The sequence below is a fragment of the Hypomesus nipponensis genome, chromosome 9 (genome assembly GCF_054491055.1).
Source record: "Hypomesus nipponensis isolate SF chromosome 9, ASM5449105v1, whole genome shotgun sequence".
NCBI classification, from domain to species: domain Eukaryota; kingdom Metazoa; phylum Chordata; class Actinopteri; order Osmeriformes; family Osmeridae; genus Hypomesus; species Hypomesus nipponensis.
In genome coordinates this window covers 14,207,044-14,231,233 of record NC_140369.1, presented here as the reverse complement: position 1 = coordinate 14,231,233, position 24,190 = coordinate 14,207,044, and the positions used below count along the sequence as shown (strand labels likewise).

General features: G+C 44.9%; 1 protein-coding gene across 2 annotated transcripts in view; it reads left to right on the top strand.

Moving 5' to 3' along the window:
* The window catches only part of igsf21a (immunoglobin superfamily, member 21a), a 118,951-nt gene that overhangs the window by 80,848 nt on the left and 13,913 nt on the right, over nt 1–24,190 (top strand). For both annotated transcript variants that reach the window (XM_084705248.1, XM_084705249.1), the window contains exons 5-6: nt 14,851–14,966; nt 21,868–22,357. In XM_084705248.1, the coding sequence (XP_084561374.1) occupies nt 14,851–14,966; nt 21,868–22,357 (606 nt within the window). The remainder of the gene's footprint in view (nt 1–14,850; nt 14,967–21,867; nt 22,358–24,190) is intronic.

Genomic DNA, 24,190 nt, shown 5'->3' with positions numbered 1-24,190 from the left:
AAATAGAGTTATAATCTCCTCTTTAAAGTTGTTTTACCTATAAATACCATTGGGACCAATCTGCAGACAACGTAACAGGGATCATTTTCTTGTCCGTAGGATTGAACAAATGATTTTGTTAGTGTGTATTTGACTCCCTTTCCCCTAAATCCACTTCCACAGCAATCGCGTACCCCGCAGGTACATAAATGGCTCACTTGACTTCTCATTTAGAGAGCCAAGGTGTCCTGAGGAACAGCCTGCTGTGTGTCCTCCCTCACACGGCGCTATTGTCTGCCAGCAGACAGGCAGCAAGGCCGGGCCTCAGGAACAACCAATAGAGTGAGCCCAGCGGGAGCGAAGAGCTGTATATTAGAGGCTGTAGGACATCTTACCCTCAAACTGGCCGCTGCCTGATTAGAATGTAGAACACCCCTTCCCTCACCAGACCCCGAACCCAGACATGACTGAGACACCTCGGTGTGGGGTGGGGGGTGGGGAGTGGCATGGAGTAATTGAGTGAATTTCCTCGATAGAGCAAAGCCTGGAACTGTGCCGCAGCTTGCCAAGACAAAAAGCTTGGTAAAAAGGTCCTGGTCGATGCGGCGTGGCGAGGTAGGATGAGTTAAGCTTGTTAAGTTATATGTTATGTTGACAGTCGACTGCTGACAGCAAGTGTCTTTTCATTCAAAGTCAAAGGTTTTTTTTTCGTTGGGAGGTGCGATAAAGGGTTGGGGCTGCATATGAAAAATACGGAAGTTTCTTTACATCTTCAAAAACTTTCCAAAGTCTTTTGAAAACCCATCACTTTGGGATAACCTTGTGATGTCTTTCATGATGTCGACAGTACTTTATTGTTTCTCTTGATTCCTGTACCCTCCATGTCCCTCCCCCCTCCTCATTCCTCCCTCCTTCTCTCTACCTTCTTCCCGGGACTCTCTGTCTCTGTCTCTGTCTGATACTGAGAGCAGCTCCTCCCCTGGAGTCTCCAACACTTCACGTTGGCTGTGAAGTGTGGGCCTCGGTTAGAACTGCAGCAGTCCCGTCCCCCTCCCTCTGTCTCTCCTCCCTGCCTGCTAGTCTTCATCGCTGGCTGGTTCCTCTCTCAGACAAGGTCCCCTCTGTTGAACAAGGGTGACGGAGCAGGCAGCAGAGGAAAGACAGCTCCTCCCCTGAGAGACTGGGATTGCACCAGAGAAGAGGAAAACATCTTTGTCACTTTACCTTGTTCTTCAATATCACCATGATATATATCACCTCAAGATTACTATCTTGTTCCCAAACGCCTGCCAAGGGAAAAAAAAAGAATCAAAATAATGTATTTTGACATATACCACAGATATTATGTTTTCACAGAAAGGTTTCCGTATTTTCTGGTTTTGGTCCATTTTTGTTGTTGTTGTTGTTGTGAAGTTCACTTCAAAGAACATGTAAGTGATTGGAGAAGCATTGTATCTTATCATGTCTTGCAAGCTTTTAGACATCAATGACATTTACCATTGGAACAGTGAATTTGGGTGTGTTCTTGGCTGGTACCCAGACTTCTCAATCACCTACATCATGAGTCGAAGGTTGGAAATGTCAGAGGGTGCGGGGGACCTTTTGGAAGCCCCCATACGAGGGTGAATAGTGGGAGACGTTTTGGGAGTCATTGCTCGCGGACTTCCGCGTTGGCATCGGTCTCAGTTCTTAGGGATTCTGCTCTCATCTCTCGGCGGTGACACAAAAGACGACGGGACAGGCGATAAATTTGTGGGGATGGAAGAAATACAGGTTTAGCAGCTCCTGAAAGCTGCCCATGGGCACGCATCAAATGGAATTCTTCACACTGCTCCCCTTTTTTTCTAAACTTGAATACAAATTAGGTTAAAGGACCAATAGGGGAGAAACGAGAAAGAGAAATTCACACAGGATGCCAGACCCCGTTTTTCTCCTGTGGAATCCATGGTGTTAACTCGTGAGACTGGGTTTTGTGTCGGTTAAGTCTTTTAATTGCCTAAGTGGAAAACTATGTAGTTGGATGTCTGGACTGTTACTGCCAGCCTCTAATGACCTCTCATGGGAAAATAACAGTTGCTTTTAGATATCACAGATATTCTTGCAATTCTTCTGTGGGTACACTGGCTTCAAAGAGGCTCAAACTCAATGCTTTTATAAGCTTACTGCCCCCCAAAAAAGAGAATCATTTTTGGTTCACAGTGCACAGTGTGAAAACTGGTAGGTCTGTCTGTTTCATTGTTTTGCATTGTTTCAGTGGAGAGCATGCTCTGCCTCAAATAATTACAGATTGATGGCATCAGTACGCACTGACTGATTGTGTGGTGCCGTAACCTATTCCTAAACATAAAGAACTGTTGAATGATACATTAATACCCAACTGAACTTACAGTTGTATGTACTGACATCAGTAATGGGGATCAGGCCCCACATGGAGCTATCACATGAACAGCGACAGTTCCTCCTCTTCAGAAGAAAGATCTTCTTTAATTTTGCAGTGTTTAAAGTCTCTCGAGATATGGAGCCAACATGACATTGCAGTAAACTAAACATTCCAGGAGTCACAGTATAGGAAAGAGAGAAGCTTTCCTTACAGCCAAGACACCCCCTAAATCAAATTAGACTTTAAATGAAGGAAAGCGCAGAGATTTCTGCTACCTCAAGCGTAACAAAGTCAATATGTTTGTCAGATTGTCCCTGAACAGAGTTACCCTACACTATAAAGGATTCCTTGTTCCATATAATGAAGACTCTTTTACTTGGCACTACCTTTCGGCTGTGACTTTGCCCGAGAGCATATCCTCACTTGTTCTAACCTGGTGTAACTGACTGACTGTGGAACAGACACAGGCTCTGAACCTGACACAATTATAGCCAAGCTATTTCGGTCTGGACACCAGAGGTTGTCTCTGCCCTGTTTTTCTGCTCTACTGATCTGAAGAGAATTACATGAGCAGCTTTGTTAACTCTTTCCTGCAGATGTGTGAGTTGTGTGTGTGTGTTTTCCCCCACACGTACAGTAAACGTGATATTAGAATATCATGTTTTCAATTGGCTCTTGGTAGGAGGGAGTTGGACAAGGACTAGCGATCACTAGCACCATCTTTATCTGATATTTATGTGGGCTAATCTGCCTAATATATCAGGAGCACAGCGTCTGAATCCCTCCCATTACACATGTTACTTTAGACTGGAGATCTGTACCGACAAATCAAAAAGTCCATTTCCTCTGTGTCTTTCTCCCCGTGCCCCATGAATCATCTGCGTCACTTTTTGACAGGCAATTACTTAACAGATTTATATCCCCTTTGATTCGACTGACAAGTTGGAAAATTAGACGCATATTCTTATAGTAATAGCCAGACTGCAGGTGTACTTACAGGTGACAAAATAGCCATGGATTATGACAAAGTCAAATCACACTATTTTTTTCTTCTTTGTTTTGAAGAAAAACTGTGTTATTCAGAAATTAATATTAATTGTGTCAACTATAATGATAAATAATTTTAAATAATTCAATTTTCACAAGTTTACTGATGATTGGGAATAACCAGTTTTTGCCTCACAGAGATGGAGATGCTGGTGTTAGTGTCTGGAACCTCTAAGGGTTTAGTGACCAGCCCTAATCAACCCCTAGTATGTCCAGATGATTCAAAGTCTGCAGTGATTGGCTTAATGGTCAGCAAATTAGCAACTAAACGTAATTATCATGATAATTTGTCATCAAGCCGAATTAGAATGACCTCTATAGTTAGAAATTGTCTGATGATTTTTTTTCTTCCATATCCCATGTGTATTGTATGTGTGTTGAGAATAATGACAATTGTGATGATTATGATTATGATGATAATGATTATGATGATAATTGTTTTCCCTATTAATCTATCAGACAGATTTATTGTTTAAAGAATAATTATTTACAGTAATGGACTAAGTTAACACACACACACACGACTATGACTGCACACACATGCATGCACACACAGACCACCAACAATGCAAGGCCGTCAGCATCCATTTGAGCAGTCTGGCCTCCTTAAAGCTGCAGTAGGCTAATATGATCAAATTCATGCAAATATGAGAAACAGTGACCTTAATTATTGTGTGAACTTCTGCACTTTTCTCAAGATCAAGTTTGATTGACAGTGGTTGCACAAAATGAGTCATGGTGGAAAGCTCACCTCGCCAAAGGCGATTGGCTGGAAAAGGATTAGTGGAACACAATTGGCTGGAATGTGGTGGGCTGCTCCAAAAAATCGAAATAAACTTTCCCCATGTCTCTGTGTTATTCTCAGAGGGCCTCATTATCTTACACAGAATGCTTATAGTGTACAAAATGTGAAAACATCATACCTAATGTATGTTTGATTATGGGATGTTGGAGTCTGATTGTTTGGGACTTCAAGTCCACTTAACCCTCAGCCAGGCCTGGCGCAGCTTTCCATTCTGTTACAATATGAAGGTAGCATGACATTACCAATCCTAGCCCTTGCATGCAGAGAGCAAGACCTCCCCAGTCTTCTCCCTACCTTGATTAGGGTGATCGGTTAGAACCTTTGCTGCTTCCAAATGAATGCTGGAACTAATTGGTTTTCTATTGTACATGTTGGTTTTCTCTGAGGTGAAAAAGTGGTCTTCAAGCAGAGAGTAGATGGTCTTGTGGTGATTATTGCACTCTAAAATTCAATTATTGACTCATGCACACATTCGCACACACACACATACACACACACATTCAGGCACAGACAGGCACCCACGCACAACACACGTACAGTTCACACACACACAAACACACACACACATACACAGCACCAACATGACTGATTCACACAAATAGCGATGCTGCATCAGACGAGAGTGACAGCGTGAGTGAGCGATCCACAGTGTGTGACATTCAGTAGTCATCGCAACTCGCACTTACACTCGCAACAAATCATTACTATTGTTCTGCCTCCTCACTATTTCAATATCTTAACAATGCAGTTCTCATTACATCTAAAGTCTAATGCCGTGAAAACCTCTGGAGAGATCTGCAATTCTGAACAAGAGGACGGCCTCCTTGAAACAACGTGCTGCGTACATGTCCACAGGCCACACTTTCACATTTAATTTAACCGGTTTGGCAATCTGCTGAGAGTGGAATATATGAAGTGGAAAATGGGAATTCTTCTCTTTTTTTGTTGTTGTTATTCGAATAGAGGAAGTGGTTTATAATGATACATCGTCAGAACGGCTTTCTTAAATGGGACTGTCAGGTTGACATTCACTGCTACAGCCAGTAAGCTGCTCTGGACTGACAATGGGTCCATGGTGTGTGCTGGACAGGTTAGATAATATTGTGAATTCCTTGGTGTGAAAGGTATTGAAAGAGTTACATTTTAAACATACAAACACTGTAAATTAAAGGATATTGATTTATGTTGTGAGCGTAATTTCTCGCAAATGTCCTTTCAATCATCCTCAACGCCAAGGTTACCCTATGAGATTTGTTCAACACTCCGGAATGAAAATATAATGGTTCTCCTAATTGAAATGTCGTGGTGATTAAAATATCACATTTTATCATTGGAAACTCATCATAGGCTGTTGATCACTCAATCTATTCAGACATTTTCTTCAAAGAGTCAGTGAAGGTCTCAGGGAATGAGCAACAAGTGTAATTGACTAGAAGCATGACCATGTGCTATCTGTAACTAACTGTATTAGCAAAGAGGATGGCAAGGGAAGCACTGCCATGCTACCTTTATGGAAAACCAATGGCTATGATGTGAAAAATATCACCCGGCAGAATTCATGAATGCATTTCCATGCTAATGAAGGCATTTACATTTGTGCTGTATGTAGCAGGCTAAAAACTCTGCCTGAACGAGTGGATGGGCAACACGTTTCCCTCCCCTCAACTTACATGCAAATTGTATTGAGGCGGCTCAATGCATAGAGCACTACCTTTTTTCTTTTTTTTGGAGAAAGAAGGAAAAAGGAATTATAGGCACTTATGTGTACCATGTGACCAGGTCTCTGGTGCGACTCAAATATTGTGCAGAAGTGTGGTACCGCCGAGAGGGAGGTCTCTACAGTTACAGGAAGTGAGAGCAAAACTTTGAGTGTGTGGGCAGATATTGCTGTAATTGACCTAGTATGACAGGTATTGAAACAGTTACAGTCTTTATAAACTCCCTGCCTGACGTAAGTTGCAAATTATATTACTGTTGTGAGCTTACGATCTCACAAATTCCCATTCAAAGATCCTCAATGCAAAGCACGCTGCATGCTGGGACGATGCGAGGAGGATGACGTGAAGCTGGGTTTGAGTGAACAATTGTTAATATTGAATGCCTCCTGTTCTTAGCCAAGTAGTGGGTCTGTGTGAGCTTTTGCTGTACTTTGAACACTTCCGTCCTAGACAGGATTTGAAGGTGTGTGTGTGTGTGTGTGTGTGTAGGGCGGGTGGGGGTGGGGGGTTGATGGAGGCGGGGCTTCTTGATCCTCAGACACCCAGCACCCTGCCACGCAGCTTCTCTCATCCTCCTGATTTCTCACCCTGCTGACGGGACCCATCAATCAACTAGAACACAGGGCACACATCTCAAACTACACAAAGCTCACTTTGCCTTTAATGTGTGAAGTCACAACGCTTTGAACATTTAAACCTCCCCATACGAAGACATAAGACACAAACACACACAGACACACACACCAGCTCCTCCTATTAATTCCACACTGATAGTATGCTGGTGACCTACAAAGACAGACTAAAATAACAGGCCCTTGCGGTGAGGAGAGCCTGCACCTTCATAGAAGCAACACAGGACAGCATTGAGTGCGTCTAACCACATTAGTGGATTCAACAATATCTGAATGATGAATATTTCATGCCATTTACCTCACGGGCAGCCAGGGCTGCTTCTCTCCAATGTTTGGTTATGATGGACCACCACCAGGGGCTATGTTGGCTCTGTGTCCTGTTAGAGAAGCCAGGAACACCTCTAGGGATTGTGTGTGTGGACTATCTTCATCTCTGTGTCCTTACTTTTTGAGGCACAGTTAAGAATTCATGCACTCCTGTGTTCACCCACACTCACAGATGTGCTTACACACCCACCCATGCAAATCCACACCCCCACATGAACACACACGCAAACAAAAATGAGATTGCGATTTTCATCTGTGTGCACACATAAGCATCCACACACACAAACACCCACACACACACACATACACACACACAAACAGCAACACACGTAGAATGAGTGTACACGCATTTTGAATTGTACTGTATGCATGGAGGTGGTCGAGGGAACAAGGACTTCCTCTTGGTACATCGTAATTGGCTCTGTTCGCTGAAAAACACACAAATAACAAAATTGAATATTCATGGAAAGTCTGAAGAAGTCTAGCATGCCAAAATTATACTTTTTTCTACCCCTTGTTAAATGCAGAATTTAAACTCTCACCTGACGACAATGTCAACAAAGTTTTCCGGTTTCCAAAAGGCCGCGTGGTGCATGGTCGCCATCTGTCTTGGTCGCGAGTGGGTCTCATCAACCCTGCCGGCATGTCAGTTTGACATATGAAACCCTGCGCTGTCCCTGAAGGCTGTGTGTACTTGTCGACAGTTGGGGAGTTTGTGGCTGGGACCATTTGATGTAGACTCTCTCAAAGACCTCTTTGGGGGATTGCTCATATGGTCTGAAGCCAACACTGAGAATTGAATGATGGATGCTATATCACGTCGTCCGGCTCTCTTTGGCCTCGTATAACTTTATGGCCCCATTTTTCCCCCTCTCTTGGTCTGTAAATTAGATGTCGTAAAGAAAGCGTCTGAATGGGGCCTCGCAACCACACTGATCAACCAATTTGTCTGTGACACCTCAGGCACTGGGGAACACTAAAGACGCCCGCATGCCAAACTCCTGTGAATTACCCTGCTGCCTACTGCTGGAGAGGTAGAGGGGAAGAGAGGGATGGGAGGGAAGAGAGGAAAGGAGAGGAGGGAACAAGAGGGAAAAGAGGAAGAGAGGAGAGAAGGAGAGGTAAAGAGGTGCAGTGGAAGGAAGGGGCTGAAATCTGTTTCGCCAACTATCCCCCGTCCACAGACTGTCCAGTCAGCAACTAGGGAGCTACCTAGCAAGGGTGCTAATGTGTTTACTAGGACATTGGAAATTAGCATTGCGGTTAGCGTTAAATTATTCAATCATTGACACGGTATGACTATTTTAAACTCACTGTGGACAAATGGTTGTGAATTGAACTTGGACATGTCTGCTTGTTGGATTCTCAATAGCGGTGTACTTAAAACGCTTTGCTTCCTGCCAAGTCCAGTTAGCGTCAACATGTTGGCCAGAGCCTCAGCCACTGTACATGCCAAATGTGCCTGAGCCGCCGGTTGGCGAAATATCCTGTCTAATTAAGCTCCTTTTCTTAACCAAGCATCTCCTGACGACCTGTGTAGGAAGTGCATAGAAGATGTGACATTTCTGCGCAAGGCATTGTGATAAGGATTGGACACCGAAGGTCTGACTGTCTCACACTGACCTTTTGTCCATTATTCGCACAGTGTCACATGTTTGTCGACTAAGATTAAAATAGATAATTTTGGGGGGTTATAGTACAGTATTATAGTTCCAAAGTGACATTGGTAAAATAGAGTGGAGGAGGCTATACAGAGGTGGGGAAGAAATAAAACTGAATGGGAAATATGAGGAGGGTGAAAGAAAGGAGTAGAAATGGAGCGATGCAAAGGAGGTGAGTTGTGGGTGAAGAGGGAGGGAAAGGAGGCGAGAGTGCAGGTGAGGAGAGAGGGTGACGAGAGGAGGAAATAGAGGGCTACGGGTGAAGAGAGAGAGCAAGGGGTAAAGGTGGCCAACTCATGACAGGTTGACCCCCCCACAACATCGCCCCCACCCTGAGATTGGGCCTGAGGGTGCCGGTGGAGGCGTCATTGGCACCGAGCTGGGTAGTGGGGATCCCTCCTCTTCTCTCCACTGTTCAAGATCACAATAGGAGGAAAATCCTCTTTTGTCCTGGTTAAACTGGGGTTTCTAACGGCGCTTGCAGAATCCTGTTCCACATCCCCCTTGTCCTCATTACAGGCACAAAGCTCTGGGTCCAAGGCTGGTTTACTCCAGGACTGCAGGAGTCCTGAGAGTGACAGTAAAGCCCTACATAGCCATGACATATCTCATTTCCTATCATACGCCAACAGAGAGGCAGGGGAAACGACTCACAATTGAGCTTAAGTTCGGCAAATCGTTCTCCAGAGAATGAGAGCTATCCCTCTGCTCAAAGTTTTCTGGCCTCTTTTCATAAATGGAAACTTCAGGAAAGTTTGAAGGGAATTTTTGCCGTGCATAATGGAAAATGTTGTTTGAGAGGTGGTTTTGTTTAAGAAAACCAAGGATTTCTTTATTGTCGATAGAACCTTTCTTCTCTGACAGAGACAGACTACAGCAAAGGTTCTGTCCACACAAGTTACTCTAGACATCAGGTATGGGAACTTCTCTGACAGCTGTCACTGCTCAGTGATGTATCAATACAACCATATGCTCCCAATCATGCCTGCACACAAACACACACACACACACACACACACACACACACACACACACACACACACACACACACACACACACACAGGCTCCCACACACAGGCAGTCTCCTCCACACACATACAATTATGCATATACAGGATTTTTTCGGGACAACATTAGCATGATTAATGGGCCTCCTAACTGGGGAACTTGTTCAGTGTGACACTGGCTTTTGTCTCAGTGTGTCATCCCCTTCCTCTTCCTGACAGCCACGAAGGCTGGAGGACGTGTGCCCTCCCCGCCACCAGCTCCTCGCTCCTGGTTGGTTGAGTGGGGAAGTGCGATATGAGCTGACAGCACAGTAATGACAAATGCAAATGCACAGGGGTGGGGAGGGGCACATGCTAATGTTAACAGCACAATGGGAACGTGATTAAAAAGCATTCCAGTGTCTTTTATCTCCTGGTTCCTCGCTTTGTGGGAGAAAAGGATTTCAAAGGAGCAGACTTAGGTCTCGGAGCACGGTGCCAGCACGCAGTTTAACGTGTCTGTCTTCCTCTTGAGAAGACTCAACTTTGATTGTTTTTCTGTGTTGCTTGCTATCTCCTGCTTTGCCGTCATCACAGCCCAGCCAAGTGTGTGCCTTCTGAAAATTCTGGAAGAAAGCAGTTTGGCACAGGCACATAGCCGGCAGCTAGGTTGTTGTCACCGCTGCACAGAGAAAGCGACTCAATACATGTTTGCTGTGGTGCAAAGTTAATCCGTAACTTTGTCCATCACATGTTGTGTCCTTAGCATATATAGGAGGTATTGCTGTGTTGGCTGTGGGTTTGGCTGTGATGTTTGGTCTTGTGATGCTTGCTCTATGGATATATGGATGTAAGAGAGCTCTCTTTTCTATGATTGTCAAGGACTTGACATTCTCAGGGACAGATATATTGAACAGTCCAATTGAAGCTGCACTGAGGCGGAGATATTTCCATCTCCCTGACTAACCTCTTTTCTGTGTGTGTGCAAGGGTCTCACATCAAATGCAAGTGTTGTCATTTGGAGGGCTGAATAATGTATGCATCCTTTCTTCTGAAGTCCACGCCATTCCCATTCCGCTGGCTTCTTCCCCTTCCCTGTCCGTGTTCACTTCATTAGGTTTACTCTTTGTGTTTGTCAGAATTTCTCAATGCCTCTCTCACACGTCTTCTCTCTCTCTCTCTCTCTCTCTCTCTCTCTCTCTCTCTCTCTCTCTCTCTCTCTCTCTCTCTCTCTCTCTCTCCCGCTCTCTCGCTCTCTCTCTCTCTCTCTCTCGCTCTCTCTATTTATTTCTTCTCCCTTTTGTGTCGTGGCTATGTAAAGACTAGCAAGGCCGCAGATTATCGCTTTGATTCCGAGGAGGAATATTGTGCCGAACACTCTTTAGAGTCCACTTGTGGCCTGGCCCTGGTCCGACTCTCTTGCGAACACACTTCAGCTCAAGGCCTGTTGCTGACACGTGTTGATGGCTGAACGCAAACTTTAGATCATACACGCATGAGTCAGACATGACCCTCGAGTCTCTCGTTGATGTTGGAAGCTGCATTGATTCTATTTACTCTATCTCTGTCAGGGTTTTCTCATGAATCGCACTCCATGGTAAGGTTGCTATCCCAGATAGAATAGACATATGTAAATATAACATTTACTGGAATAGGTTAGCCAACGGAAATATTGTTATCATTTAGAAACATGAAGGTTACGATATAATTTAACTAGATTAGGGAATATCTGCTATTCACTGTTCAGAACCTAAAGTCAGATTTGCCTCTTGACTTCCTCCGTCTGAACATCCAGGACATGAACTGAACAGCGCTATGGTCAACCTCAGGAAGGAAAGATGTAATCCTTGTCTAATTTAGATCAAATCTGTAGCGTAATCTCTGGACAGGGTAGATTATTGAGACAGTTGAGAGGCCTTTCATGTTCTGCAGACTCCATGTTTAAATTGATTGCTTTTGGAGCTCTGACCCCCCCCCCCCAAAAAAAAAAAGAAAGGACAACTTTACTAACAGTTACCAGTTAGATTGCTGTTTTTCATTATTAAACAGAGCTAAAGATGACCTTGGTGACCATCCATTCAAGACCCCCTCCCCTCCTTGCTTCCCAGACCCGGGAGACGTGGTCTTTAGATCGGGGGTTCGCGTCACAGGGGAGCTGCTGGGAGTTGGCCCTGTGCTCTGTGGTCTCCTGAGCTCTAAATCCCTTCATTATCAGGCCAGGGAGGGATCCTCGAGGGAGCCCTGTTAAACGGGGCCCTGCTCCACACACTTTCCAATCCCATTTGCAGGTTTTTTTTTCTTTTTTTTTGGTAAGAGAGAGAGCTGGGTAATGGTGCTTGAGGCTGTACTACAAGAAGGAGGGAGGGAACCATGAACCCAAAAAAGAGGGAGGGAGGGAGGGAGGGAGGGAGGGAGCGAGCGAGCGAGCGAGCAAGGAAGGAAGGAAGGAAGGAAGGAAGGAAGGAAGGAAGGAAGGAAGGAAGGAAGGAAGGAAGGAAGGAAGGAAGGAAGGAAGGAAGGAAGGAAGGAAGGAAGGAAGGAAGGAAGGAAGGAAGGAAGGAAGGAAGGAAGGAAGAATGGGTTATTTGAACTGTTATGAGTATGCACTGGTCTGCAGCAGCAATAGAGTAGAGTGGAGGACAGTGCGTAAGAGGTTGCCTTTGAATTAATAGATGGATCTGAGGAAATGGGTGTTTGAACAACGTCCTTGTCAAGCCAAATTTAGGCTGTTTTGCTGGAGTATCCTCTCAAATATCAAAGGGGTTGACAGTGAGGAAATGTTCCTGAGCACAAGTAATATCAAAAACATCCTTTTTGTGGAGGCAGATTGTGCGGTTCATCTTATTGAGAGATGAATGACAATCTGCTTGACGTTTATGACCTTTGCTGCGCTTGTATTTTGAATGGTGCTTTGCACATGGTGCTTCGGTATTTCCATTATTAAAGTCCTCACTAAAGTTCAACTTCTCTGGGGCTCAACTTCCATTGTCTTCTGAGCTGGTATATCATGAAATGAAAGGTGCCCAGGTGCTTGGTGCTGTGGTTGGCTTTTTGCTTTAAACTGCCTTGGACAGAGTTAAATAGAGTAGAAAAGAAGGTGGAACAATACAATCAGTCAGAGAAACAGTGAACCTAGATCTGACTGCATTTGTAGCCAGAGTATTTTGACGAACCTCAGCTGTCAAAGAAATGGGTGCTCTTAACAAAGTGTAAAAAGCATTCCTGCTACAGATTTCTTTGACAAGAAGAGGACATTTTTGGGGGGTTGAAGTGAGTTCAGTCTATTACGGTTTCTCTATAATGCCCCCAGTTTTGAACTTCCAGAAAACTCAGACATTGTTCAAATTGTTTAAGGAATGCATTGATTCTTCACACTCTACAAAATTCCAATTGCGGTAATAATGCTTGAAATGTATTAACACATTATATTATAAAATGGATGTGTTTAAAGTGCTAATGTTTACCTGTATACGTGGATATCATTCGTTACGACTTAGACTTTGTGAGGCAGCCACACATCTTGTATGGTGGGATGATGAATGATGGGCTTCTGATTTGAAATAACACAGTAAAATGACAGACAGCGTCTGTGCACAATGTTCCACAAAAGGATAAAAAAAGTACGAGTACAACTGCATTTGAAGAACAAAAGGCTTACTTTATCTCCTGAATCAAGAAATCCTTAATCCTTTAAATTATTGTTGTGCTTGCAAATCTGGCTTAATGCATGGTGAGTCTTGTTCTTAATCATTTCAAATATTTCATCAAGGCTTATTTCAAACGGTGTGGTTTAGATCAAATCCCCTCTGGACCCCATTCAGTAACACAGCCAGGCAGTCCTACCTTAACAACCAATTCTCCATTCTGAAGCTGCCTGGAACTGCTAAACTGTTTAAACAAACACAGAATGTTATGCTGCTGGTGTGTGGTGGTTTTTTATTCATAAGTAACGCCTTTGCCCTTCTTCGCACCTGTCAATACCTCATGTTTGTCCACAGCACACACACCAACCACATATTGAACATGAAAGTGACTTATGATACTTGGGTTGTCGATGGATGTAGAGTTGCGCTTGCATGCGGCACATCACGTCCAGAGTCTGTGACGAGCCAATGGACTTTTGCGGTCTGAGATGACAGCCAACCACGTACTAGAGTGAGCCCCCCCCCCAGCAAGAAGCTAATGGACTGTTCGGAGGTTAATTGACAAGCATACGTTCCCCCATCAATAAGCAATTAAGGTCTGGAAACAGCGGGGCAGTTTCCCACTCACCACAGCAGCCGTACCCTCCTCCCCACCCCCACCCCCACCCCACCCACCTCCCACATAATCAATCCATCGTTCGATTGAGAGCCCAGATCGATTTCGACGCGAGAGTGACACATGAAAAAAGGGTTCCTTTCTCCCCGATTGGTTGTCTCCCTTCCTTTCCAAGTGTGCTGTTATCAACGGGGGAGAGATTCACGGGATTAAAGCCTCACCTGGCACCTTCTCCTCCCACCCAACACCCCCCCCCCGCGCGTTAACTTCACACACCGTTCCCTCCTCCTCGTCCAGGTTCAGAAGCCTAGCCGGATTGACGCCGGCCCGCGGCTTCCTCCGAGCCCCGGTAGGGGCCCGTTCAGGAAGTGTTTGATGTGGTAATGCGGTGGGCTGAGGATCAGGCGGCCCACCCGCCAGCTTCTGTGCTTGCGAGAGCGGGAGGGCTTCCGAGTCGCATGGAGAAATGCAGATGCGGCGGGTTTGGCTTCTTTGTCTGATGTCTGTCCCGCCTCGTGGTTCTGTCGAGGGATTGATTTGTGCGTGTTAATATGTAAACAGACGCACCAGTACACGCTCATGCATTCCAGTGCACAATCCCACACACGTTGACCCTCACCATCCAACCACCCCCCCCCCCACTACCTCCCACCACCCACACACACTTACACACTGACACTCACTCCCCTGCCACACACACACTTGGTCACCCCCTTTTTCCATACCACGTCACTGAACTGTGCATCTGTTGTGCCGCACACACGTCACGGTTCCCTGTCTTCTCTGTCACATACAGGATGCCACACTGTCTATCCCCTTCTGCCCCACCACTCCTCAGGGCCTGTTAAGATGAGCTCTCCTCTTTCTTCCTCACCACAGCATCCTCTCAGGCCCCTACCCCAGGGGGGCCCCGGAGGCCTGGTTTCACAACAGAACCCCTTGGTGTAATGGGACTCCTCATTTCTCTGCTGTTGGCCCGTTTTTCATCCATTTGTGTGCTGTCTGCCGTCGAAGGTGGTCGATCCACACTAACACAGCCTCTCTCCTCTCCACAGCGCCCCCAAATAACATCTCGGTGATGGCCGAGAACACCCCTGCTCCGTTCAGCCGGTACCAGGCCCAGAACTTCACGCTGGTCTGCACCGCAAGAGGAGGGAAGCCTGCCCCGTCGGTATGTTGTGCCGTTACAGCAGCACACCCGGGGGGGGGGGGGGTTCTGACAGACACACACCCGCGTCACTCATCAACATCTGTTATGTAAACCGTTTCATTAGCAGCGCGTGCTAACAGGTTCAGTTTCAGGTTCATTTGCCATTTACAATGTACACATACTGGTACACTGGAATCCTTGGTCCTGCTTCTCTCCAACATATGTAGGTGCCTGTGGTTCCCTGCTGTGGAACACAGATGAACATAGCAAATGTGCCTAAATTAATGGGGTGAGAATGTGAAGTTGACGTACCTGCAGTTATCCAGGATTTACAAGGATATTACCGCCTGCATCTGGGTGTGACCACGTATTAACTGCAGAAAGAAAATGAAACCAGGTCGTTAAAACCAGCCATTTAAAACCGGCCAGTTAAAACCAGGTTGTGTGTCTTTTGACAACTATGCTTCTTCACACGGTATTGTGATGTGTGACTATCATTGGAACACAATACATACATATGAATGGATAAGAAGCCTGAATGTATGAACAGATGATAAGGCAATATCTCATTCACTGATTGTGGTTAACATAAGCATGTAGGAAATCGAATTCCTTCCACAGTTTTGTGAATCGAGGCCGACTGGATGTATCATCTAATTCGGCACCAGAATGAACATTAGACACCAAACAACCCCCCTTTTCCTGCCACACCCAAAACAAACACACACACACAAATACAAACACACCCTGGCCACCGACCACCTCGTGCCCAACCGGAGGTCAGCAGAGGCCTAGAGGAAGTCTTACAGATAGCTGAAACACATGCTCCTCTGAGTGGTGACATATTAGCTTCCTGGGACCTGTCTGAGCAGAGCCATTTGCTGCTTCTTCCCTGCTGGGTGATTAATCTTCCTCTGAGGGTGTATGCTAATGTACTCCAGACCCCTATGCGCACCTATCTCCTGCAATTATGAACCCAGCAAGAGGTGGACGCAAGGTGAGCCTGATTTCCGTTCTCCAGGGTATGGGGCTGACCTGTTTCACGTAAAGCCCACGACTGAGACGGGCGATTTGGCTGGCTGCAGGCGCCTGCCTGGCAGGATCTGGTGACTGTTCTTAACAGGTCCTGTGTCCACGGGGGGAGGGCCCTTTCAGAGCCTGGTGGAGGAAATGAGATGTATCAGAGAGGCTATCTCCTGCTTGTAAGGCTATCTACAGGCAGAGCGTCTATTAGCCTCTATAAGTAGCTCTCATAATGCCCAGACTCAACCGAAGCCAGAGGGTGGGTAGTTATGTTTGTATTAACAGTTTAAAGAGTATCCTCATACAGCTGCTGTTGAATTGGAAAAAGGCACTAATGGTCTTTCTTAAGTCTTCATGATAAAATGGGAATATGTTCAAATACATATTCATTCATCAATTCATCAATTCATTCAGTCATCCATTCATTCACCGATGAGACCGACCGGATTGACAAATGGATGAATTGATGAATGAATGTTCCCTAAATGGAACACGGCGTCATTTCCTATCATCTGTCAAAGACTCTGAAACCCATCCACCCATCGTCTTAGTCTTGAAAGTAGTTGGACTTTCCAGATTAAGATTTCATTCAACAACCTCATCTCTTCACCTTTGAACTCTGAATTTGTTTCATAGTAAAGAGCATTTTGAAGTAATCATGGGCCATAGATAATACATCTACACTAAGCCGACCCATGCTTGGATCAGGGACAAAGAGTACAAAAGCACTTGGAAGTCTAAGCATTATAAATGAAGGCATATAAAATTAATGTATAGGTTAGGTAAAGTAAAAACAAAAGACGTCCTTTGGGAGAAAGACAGCCAGGGTAAGAAGAGACGACGGTGGAGCTTTTTTGGGGGGTTACTGGCTGGAGAGACAGGAAAAACGAGGGGAAAATAGTTCACTTCAAATCATTTTTATGCTGCCAGGTAGGTAGGTGGAGTGTTTATGAGTTATTACATGGTATGTCTGTGGGTCTGTCCACTGGAAAAGTGCAAGGAAAGTGTTAAGAGATGTTATTATTATTTTTTTCCACTGTTACAAAGGTGAGCAGCTACCATGGAGAGTTGATCACCATGCTAAAGTACCCCTGTACGGCAGGACTAAATCAAAGTGCAGTAAACAAACCCTGACAGTACTCAGACATGGATTGTGGAACAGCAGTCTTCAGACTCTTCAATCCAACAAATGTATCTTAAATCTCTTTTGAGATCTTGGCTGTGGTTCTTAGCCAGTGGAGACATGAATTCCCCAAAAATAGAAACAAAGAAAAAAACGAAACAAATCTTCTCCGAGATACACTCATCACTGAAAAAACACTTTAACGATGCCAAACCTTAATGATGTTTTGATTTCTTGGCACATCCACCTGACAATATAAGATCAACATCATTCCACTCAAATAATAAGAGTGCAGAAGTCATCACAAATATGAAACTTCCCTGACACAGTGTAACTGTACAGCAACATTGTACAAGTTTAACATGAAAGCAATGTCCAATCAGTCTAATTAAAATGTACAGTACAGTAGCATATTGGCATCATAAGCTGTCGTAACTGTTGTTGTCAGAAGCCATGTGGTGCATTGCAGTCCCTCAGTGAGCTCTGGTGAATCTTCTCCAGAGTGCTGTGTCAGGGTATCGTGATTGCAACTTCTCGACCATTCTTTTTGCCTTTTGATGAAACTCATTTGGTCTTTGTCAACGCTGATGCCTTGAAGCCTATTTCAAAATGAATGTACCAAGACCATTTTCAACATTCTCTGATATTTTTTTCTGATATATGGCGCAGTGTGTCTTATCTATCAGTTACCTCGAGGGGCTTCACATTAAAAAAACAACCCATGTACTGTTTTGCGAATCAATGAACAATGACTTTCAATCCTCTCAAATTTTGTCCATCTTAAAGATGCTCTAAAGTGGAATTGAAAATTAGTTTTTAAGTTCATCACACCACAGAAGAATGTGTTGTTAACCACCCATCCAAATTCGAATTAAAAAAATCACTGACAAGTATGTTAAATTAGGCTTTGAAATATTGAGAAAATCTGTATTCTTCTCTGCTTGAGACTGGGGGGTGTGTCGTCTGAAGGAGCTGAAGCTCCGCCCCCTTGAATTCATTGAATTTGGCAACGACAGCAACACTAGCTAAATCAATTGCAGATATCAGAACAGACCTACCTGCAGTCTCTGAGTTTTATGTGTTAATTACTTTGTATTTGCATCGTACCAGCTGAGTAACAGAATGCAACTGTCTGTGATCTGACGTAGATAGGTCGCTGTGACGCAGAGAGGTTGGGTTTTTGCCCGGCCTAAACTAAACCTGAGCTAAAAACAGGAGAGAAACTGTTCAGCGGTCTAACTCCACATTTCAGTGCAACAATTTGTTTGCGCTTTGCACATGCTTTCAGGAACTAATTTCACATGTTTAAAATGTACTGAGAAGCAAATCATGGAATTTACTTTACAACATCTTTAAATGTGAAATTTTCCCTGGGATTAATAAAGTAAAGTGACTTGAATTGAACATAATGGTCCATAAAACCACCTTAAATGAATAGGTGACACACAGCTGGTCAATATGACTTGCCATTGGTCTATAAATACCATGCAGTGCTTTGAAAGAAAATACTGAAACTTTAGATGAATACTATGTTCCTGTATACACACGCCATCACAGCACAATGTAAAAAGCCCTTCTTCAGAGCACAAGCGATAGCTGATTGAAAAGAGGAATGATAATGACAGCTAATTATGAGAATGAGAGATGATTAAGACATGGCCGTGATCGCTCTTTTCCTCTCTCTCTCTCTCTCTCTCTCTCTCTCTCTCTCTCTCTCTCTCTCTCTCTCTCCCTCTTCCTCTTTCTCTCTCTTTCTCTTTCATTCTTTCTCTCTATTTTTGTTCTCTCTCTTTCTTTCTACTCTCTCTCTCTCTCTCTCTTTCCTCTCTCTCTCTTTTCCTCTCTCTCTCTCTTTCTCTTCATTCTTTCTTTCTATTTTTGTTCTCTCTTTCTTTCTACTCTCTCTCTCTTTCTTTCTTTCTATTTCTCTCTTTCTCTCTCTTTTTCTCTCTACTTCTCTCTTTGTATTTTTCCCTCGTTCTCTCGTCCATTGAGTTGCATGGTCAGTGTGAGAATTACTGCCCTGTCCCCAGGACAGCTCTGTGATTAATTGTGGCTAATTGAAGGTATATATGAGCCCATCGATGAATAGAAAGGCTTCTTTGTCCAAATGTGCCTTGGATTTGAGATGTTGGAGGGGTGACTGGGAAGGTGTGTGTGCGTGTGTGTGTGTGCGCGCATGTGCACTGTGTGCGTGTAAGGGGAGGCCGGGGATGCGGTTACCAGTCTGTGAAGTGCAGGTGCTTTTATCACAATCTATTCACAAAGCAAACGAAAAAAAGCCTTCCCCCTATCTCACCCAGCTTAATTCCCATGCCACCGAGGTATTGTGCTTGGGGCGAGCTTTTAGAATTACATCTCTCTCTCCAATTTTTTTCTTCTTCGTTTATGTCCTAAAAAAAAGAACGAAGAAAAACAGGGCTCATTGACAACAGAATGAAACTGGTGGCTCGTTGTCAGACCTCATTGTCTGAACACATTATAGCCTGATACATTCTGGCTCTGTTCAACAGAGGTGTGATTGATAATCACTGTATTTCCGCCAGTAGCAGCGTCTGTGGTCCACCTGTACGGAGCCTTCGATGAAAACATCCAGCAGAGACTCATTACAACTGAGCCCCACCTGCAACACCTTCTCAATTACAGGCCCAGCACACAGTCACCTGCCGCAAACAAAATAACTCAACTTTCTCCGTTTGTTTAGGTTCCACACCACGTGGAAGCAGGGATAGAGAGCTCCCTTCACTGGCTTGATGTACTCTCATCATCAACATTTTTTAATATATATTTGCTTCAATAGTTATAGCAGATTTTATCCAAAGTAACATACACATAGTACATATATAGCACATATATAGTACTTACGGCAGATAAAGGCAAAAATCAGCTCAGCTCTACAGCACCATCCCTCTGAAGGAGTACATGGCTGATCTTAACCAGAAGTACAGGACTGATCAGCTGTACTTATTCGACTGTCTTCCCTTTCATATTGAGGTTTGGCTGAAAATTCTGTATGACCTAGAGCAGGGATGGCAGTCATCACTATGCTTACCATGGTGCCAAATGGGAAAGGACTACTGCATATACTGTCTATTTGAAATCATTAATTTGGTTATTATCATGGTAATGGTATCGTCATGGTACCATCACACTCTGCACTCAATGACTGTAGTAAACGTGCACTGTGTGCATGTGTATAGTGTGCCGTGTCATGGGGGAGGAACATGAGGTTCTGCTCTTCACACAGTCCCTTTCTGCACAAGCCTTTTACTGTATCAGCTGGTTCTGGTGGTATCGATTTCTCTTTGTGTGTTTTGGTAAACTGAGGTGAATGGAAGTGAGAGGATGGGGAAGAGAGGAGAGAAAGGACAAGTGGGAGCCAGCTGGACAGGAGTAGAGAGGGGTAGCAGGGTACATGGGGATGGAGGAGAGGATGGAAAGAAAGACAGTGGCAAGGTAACAGGGGAAACAAGGGCTGGAGTGGAGAGCAGAGAGAACAGGAAGCAGGTGGAAAAGTGGGAGGAAGAAAAAGAGAGGGAAGAGGGGGAGAGGCTGTTTACAGGAGGTAAGCAAGGTCCTTGTGGACTTTGTGGACTATCTCCTTACGACTTACAGCCTTTAGATACACTTTTGGAGACATCAATGGTATCCTATGTTGGAGAGAGAAGCACATGCTCTGGTCACTACAGTAAATGCTACATGAAAAACTGCCATATTTACAGTACTGTTCATACAACACTGAAGCTGGCTGAAGCCCGTTTGTTAGATGAAGGTTAAAAGCCTGATTAGAATCCCTTTCTATGTAATGGCTGTTTATCAAGTAGTGCTTTGAAAATGAAAGGTAATTCATGTTTGTGTTGGAGAGAATTGCTTGTTGTCTGTAGATGGGAATGTCAGGGATTCACTCACCCCTGTGGTGTGTGTGCGTGTTAATATGCATGCACCTGTATGTGTGTGTTAGTTCCCATGAGCGTGGTCTTATATCATGGTTGTTTACACTCATTGCTGTTATTTAATCACTAGAGTGAACAGGCCTGAAGTGGCACCCAATCAAAGCCTGCCTTGACACCCTCCGCAGAGAGACAGCCAACAGTATGACAAAGTCCCGCACATTGTAATGACATTTAATCTAGGGCAAATTGAATTAAAACGTCCAAAGGTTCCCCGATAGGTATTCATGTAAATAAATAAACCTTATTTTCATTTAGATATGACTATTATAAGGTATTTATTATTATGTTTGTGTCTTAATGATTTAGTTTTTTTATTTGTTTGAAAAATATAAAGGAAAAAAATAACCAATATATGAGAAGCTTCTGGAAAACTGATGCCCACCGGCAGTTCTGTATCCTTATTTTAATACCAATATCTGAGGGTTATGTGTAGAGATGTGGGGCTCGGATTTTCTGTCATGAGATTAGGCAACCAGGGATCTGAAATGAATGCCCTCAGGAAATAGTGAGTGAAACTCTGTATAAGTGTAGGCACCAGTTTAGCTGACTGTCTCACTTTGTGTGTCTACCTCTGCCTTGATGTCTGGGGCTCTGACTCTTAGTCGTCTGTCTACTTCTTTCTCTCACTCTCTGTCACTGTCTCTCTCTCATTGACTGATCTGTCTCTCTCTTTCAATCCCTCTCTCCTCTGTCTTTTTACTTCTTTCTGTCCTTCTGTCTCTACTTCTATTTATCTCTCTCTATCGCTCTCTTACTTTCCCTCCCTCTCTGTCTCTCGACTCTCCATCTTTCTCATCCCGCTGTCTCTCTCTGTCTCTCGCAGGTGTACTTCAAGCGTGATGGGGAGTTGATAGAGGTCATCTCCTACATCCACCCCTCGGCTTTGGAGGAAGGGGCGGGCGGGGGCTCGGCGGGGGTGCGTGGGGCCCGCCCCCTCATCAGCCGAGACCTGGACGACACCAAACTCCAGAGGTCCCTCTCCCTGCTGGATCCCGAGGGGCGACCCACGCGCCTCTTCACCGAGACCCCAGCCCGGGGCAGCCACACCCAAGGCCAGCAGGCACCCGAGCCCAGCCCCGCCACGGAGGTCATCCCGGAGACGGTGGTGAGCCGTGAGTTCCCCCGCTGGGTCCAGAGCACCGACCCTCTGTACTACTTCAGCCACACCCACATCCCCCAGAGTGACGGGTCCGTCCTGGTCCAGGCCAGGCTCACGTGGACCCTCAACCCCCAGCTGGACAACGACGCCCTGTTCAGCTGCGAGGTCAAGCACCCGGCTCTGTCCATGCCCATGCAGACGGAGGTCACTCTGGGTGAGTCGACCACCAGACCGACCCCCTCCATCGTCTTATTTCCACGCGGTCTCGTTCCTTCTTTTTTTTTCTCCTGCTCATTTACATCCTGTTAGGTATCCTACCCGCCCCACGCCTTCCCCTCCCTCCATCCCTTCACTGCATTTCTGTTCCCCTCCCCCACCCATTTCCACCCCCCTTCTCTCCCCACCCCATCTCCTTCCCCGTCTCCCCTACCTTGTATGGCCTCGGCCCCCCTGCATGCTCCTCACATACTTACTCAGAAAGACACTGATCTTCATTTGTTGCTTAATGGTGTAACAGCCTGGCAGATTGCAAGTTTAGCGGCGAACACAAAACTCAAAGTGACTGACAGGGCAATTCATCGAGCTGTCTGTCGCTAGATTGAGTTAACTCACAGGCGTTATTGAAAAAGTCGACCCGAATTAGGTAAGTCAAATGAAAATTTAAATACACAGGCCCTGTGATGGCATTGAGCAGGTGACACAAAAGTACTAGAGCCTGTCTCACACGCCTTTCACTCCCTGTGTAATACCGTCACAAGTTGTTATTGTTATTGTCTACCCAGAGAAAGGTCGTAAACATTCACACCTTCTTTCAAGGAGAAAAAAAGGTTCAACCACAGTGATATTCTTATTTGTTTGGTGTACTGGGAAGTATCAAAGAAAAGGAAGCTACTGAACATACTATGTTGAGGTTCCTTTCTTGGAGGAAATTCACCATTGACCTTTTATAGAGAAGGATTCCAGAGAGGCTGTTTTCTTTTTAATGCTCTGAAACAAAGATGGATTCCAGCAGATCTCATTATCACTTCAAAACCATGGTGTTGGCATGGCACTGTTGAAGACAAGCCGTGCAGGTCTGACATGATAAACAGAGATATTACAGCTTCACAGAGAAGATGGGAGGGTTTGATGGTGGGAGGCCAAAGGTTGTGAATGGAGTGCAGGGAGAGGAGTAACAATTGCTCATTCATGTTGTGGAACACGCAAGTCTATATATCACTCACATCACCGGCACGTCACGTTGTTTGTGAACCTTGTGGTTTTCATCTCCTCCACTTGACAGTTTCCGGGTCGGATTCTCTCTTGGTCGCTCCACGTCAAGCCCCTCTCACGGGTCAGAAAAACAGCCAATGGATGCTCTGGAAAAAGAAGGTGGCAAATAAACAGAGAGATAAAGATCCAACTTCCCCCCCATGTAGACAAATTAATTTGATGCATCACTACATGGGCGTAGATTTAGGGGGGGATGCTAGGTACTTGTCCCCACCAACATTTGAAAATGACAAAATTGTCCCCACCAATATTTTAGCGAATTGTGTTGCTATTTGGATCGATTCCGACGGCCAGGATGCGACAGTACAAGAAACGCCATAATTTGATTGGCTGAAAACCCGAAGGGGAGGGTTACCTGACACGCGACACGCACGGGAAGAAGCATATGCTACTTTGCTTGCTTGCATTGGCAGTCGCAGACAAGTTAGCGGGTGTGTCGGCGACAACGGTACAGCTAACTTACCAGGGCTGTCTGCCAACAATACATACATAAAAGGCCAGAGTAACACATTTTAATATTCCCTTCAGCATGTATGGCCTACATGTTTGCCCCTTTTTATGCTTTGTAGATTAGATATGCCTCCACCCAAGAAGAAGAAAGGGGACATACAAAGCTTTTTGAAAAAGCAGTGTAAGTCAGACTAAATAACTAGCCTCACTAGCAGTGGTAGTGACCAGGCTTTCAAATGCAAATTCTACTGTGGAAAAGTATTAACTGGTGATATTATATGTTACCCAGGATATTGTTACAGCTAAACCTAGCTTCTGTAGCTAA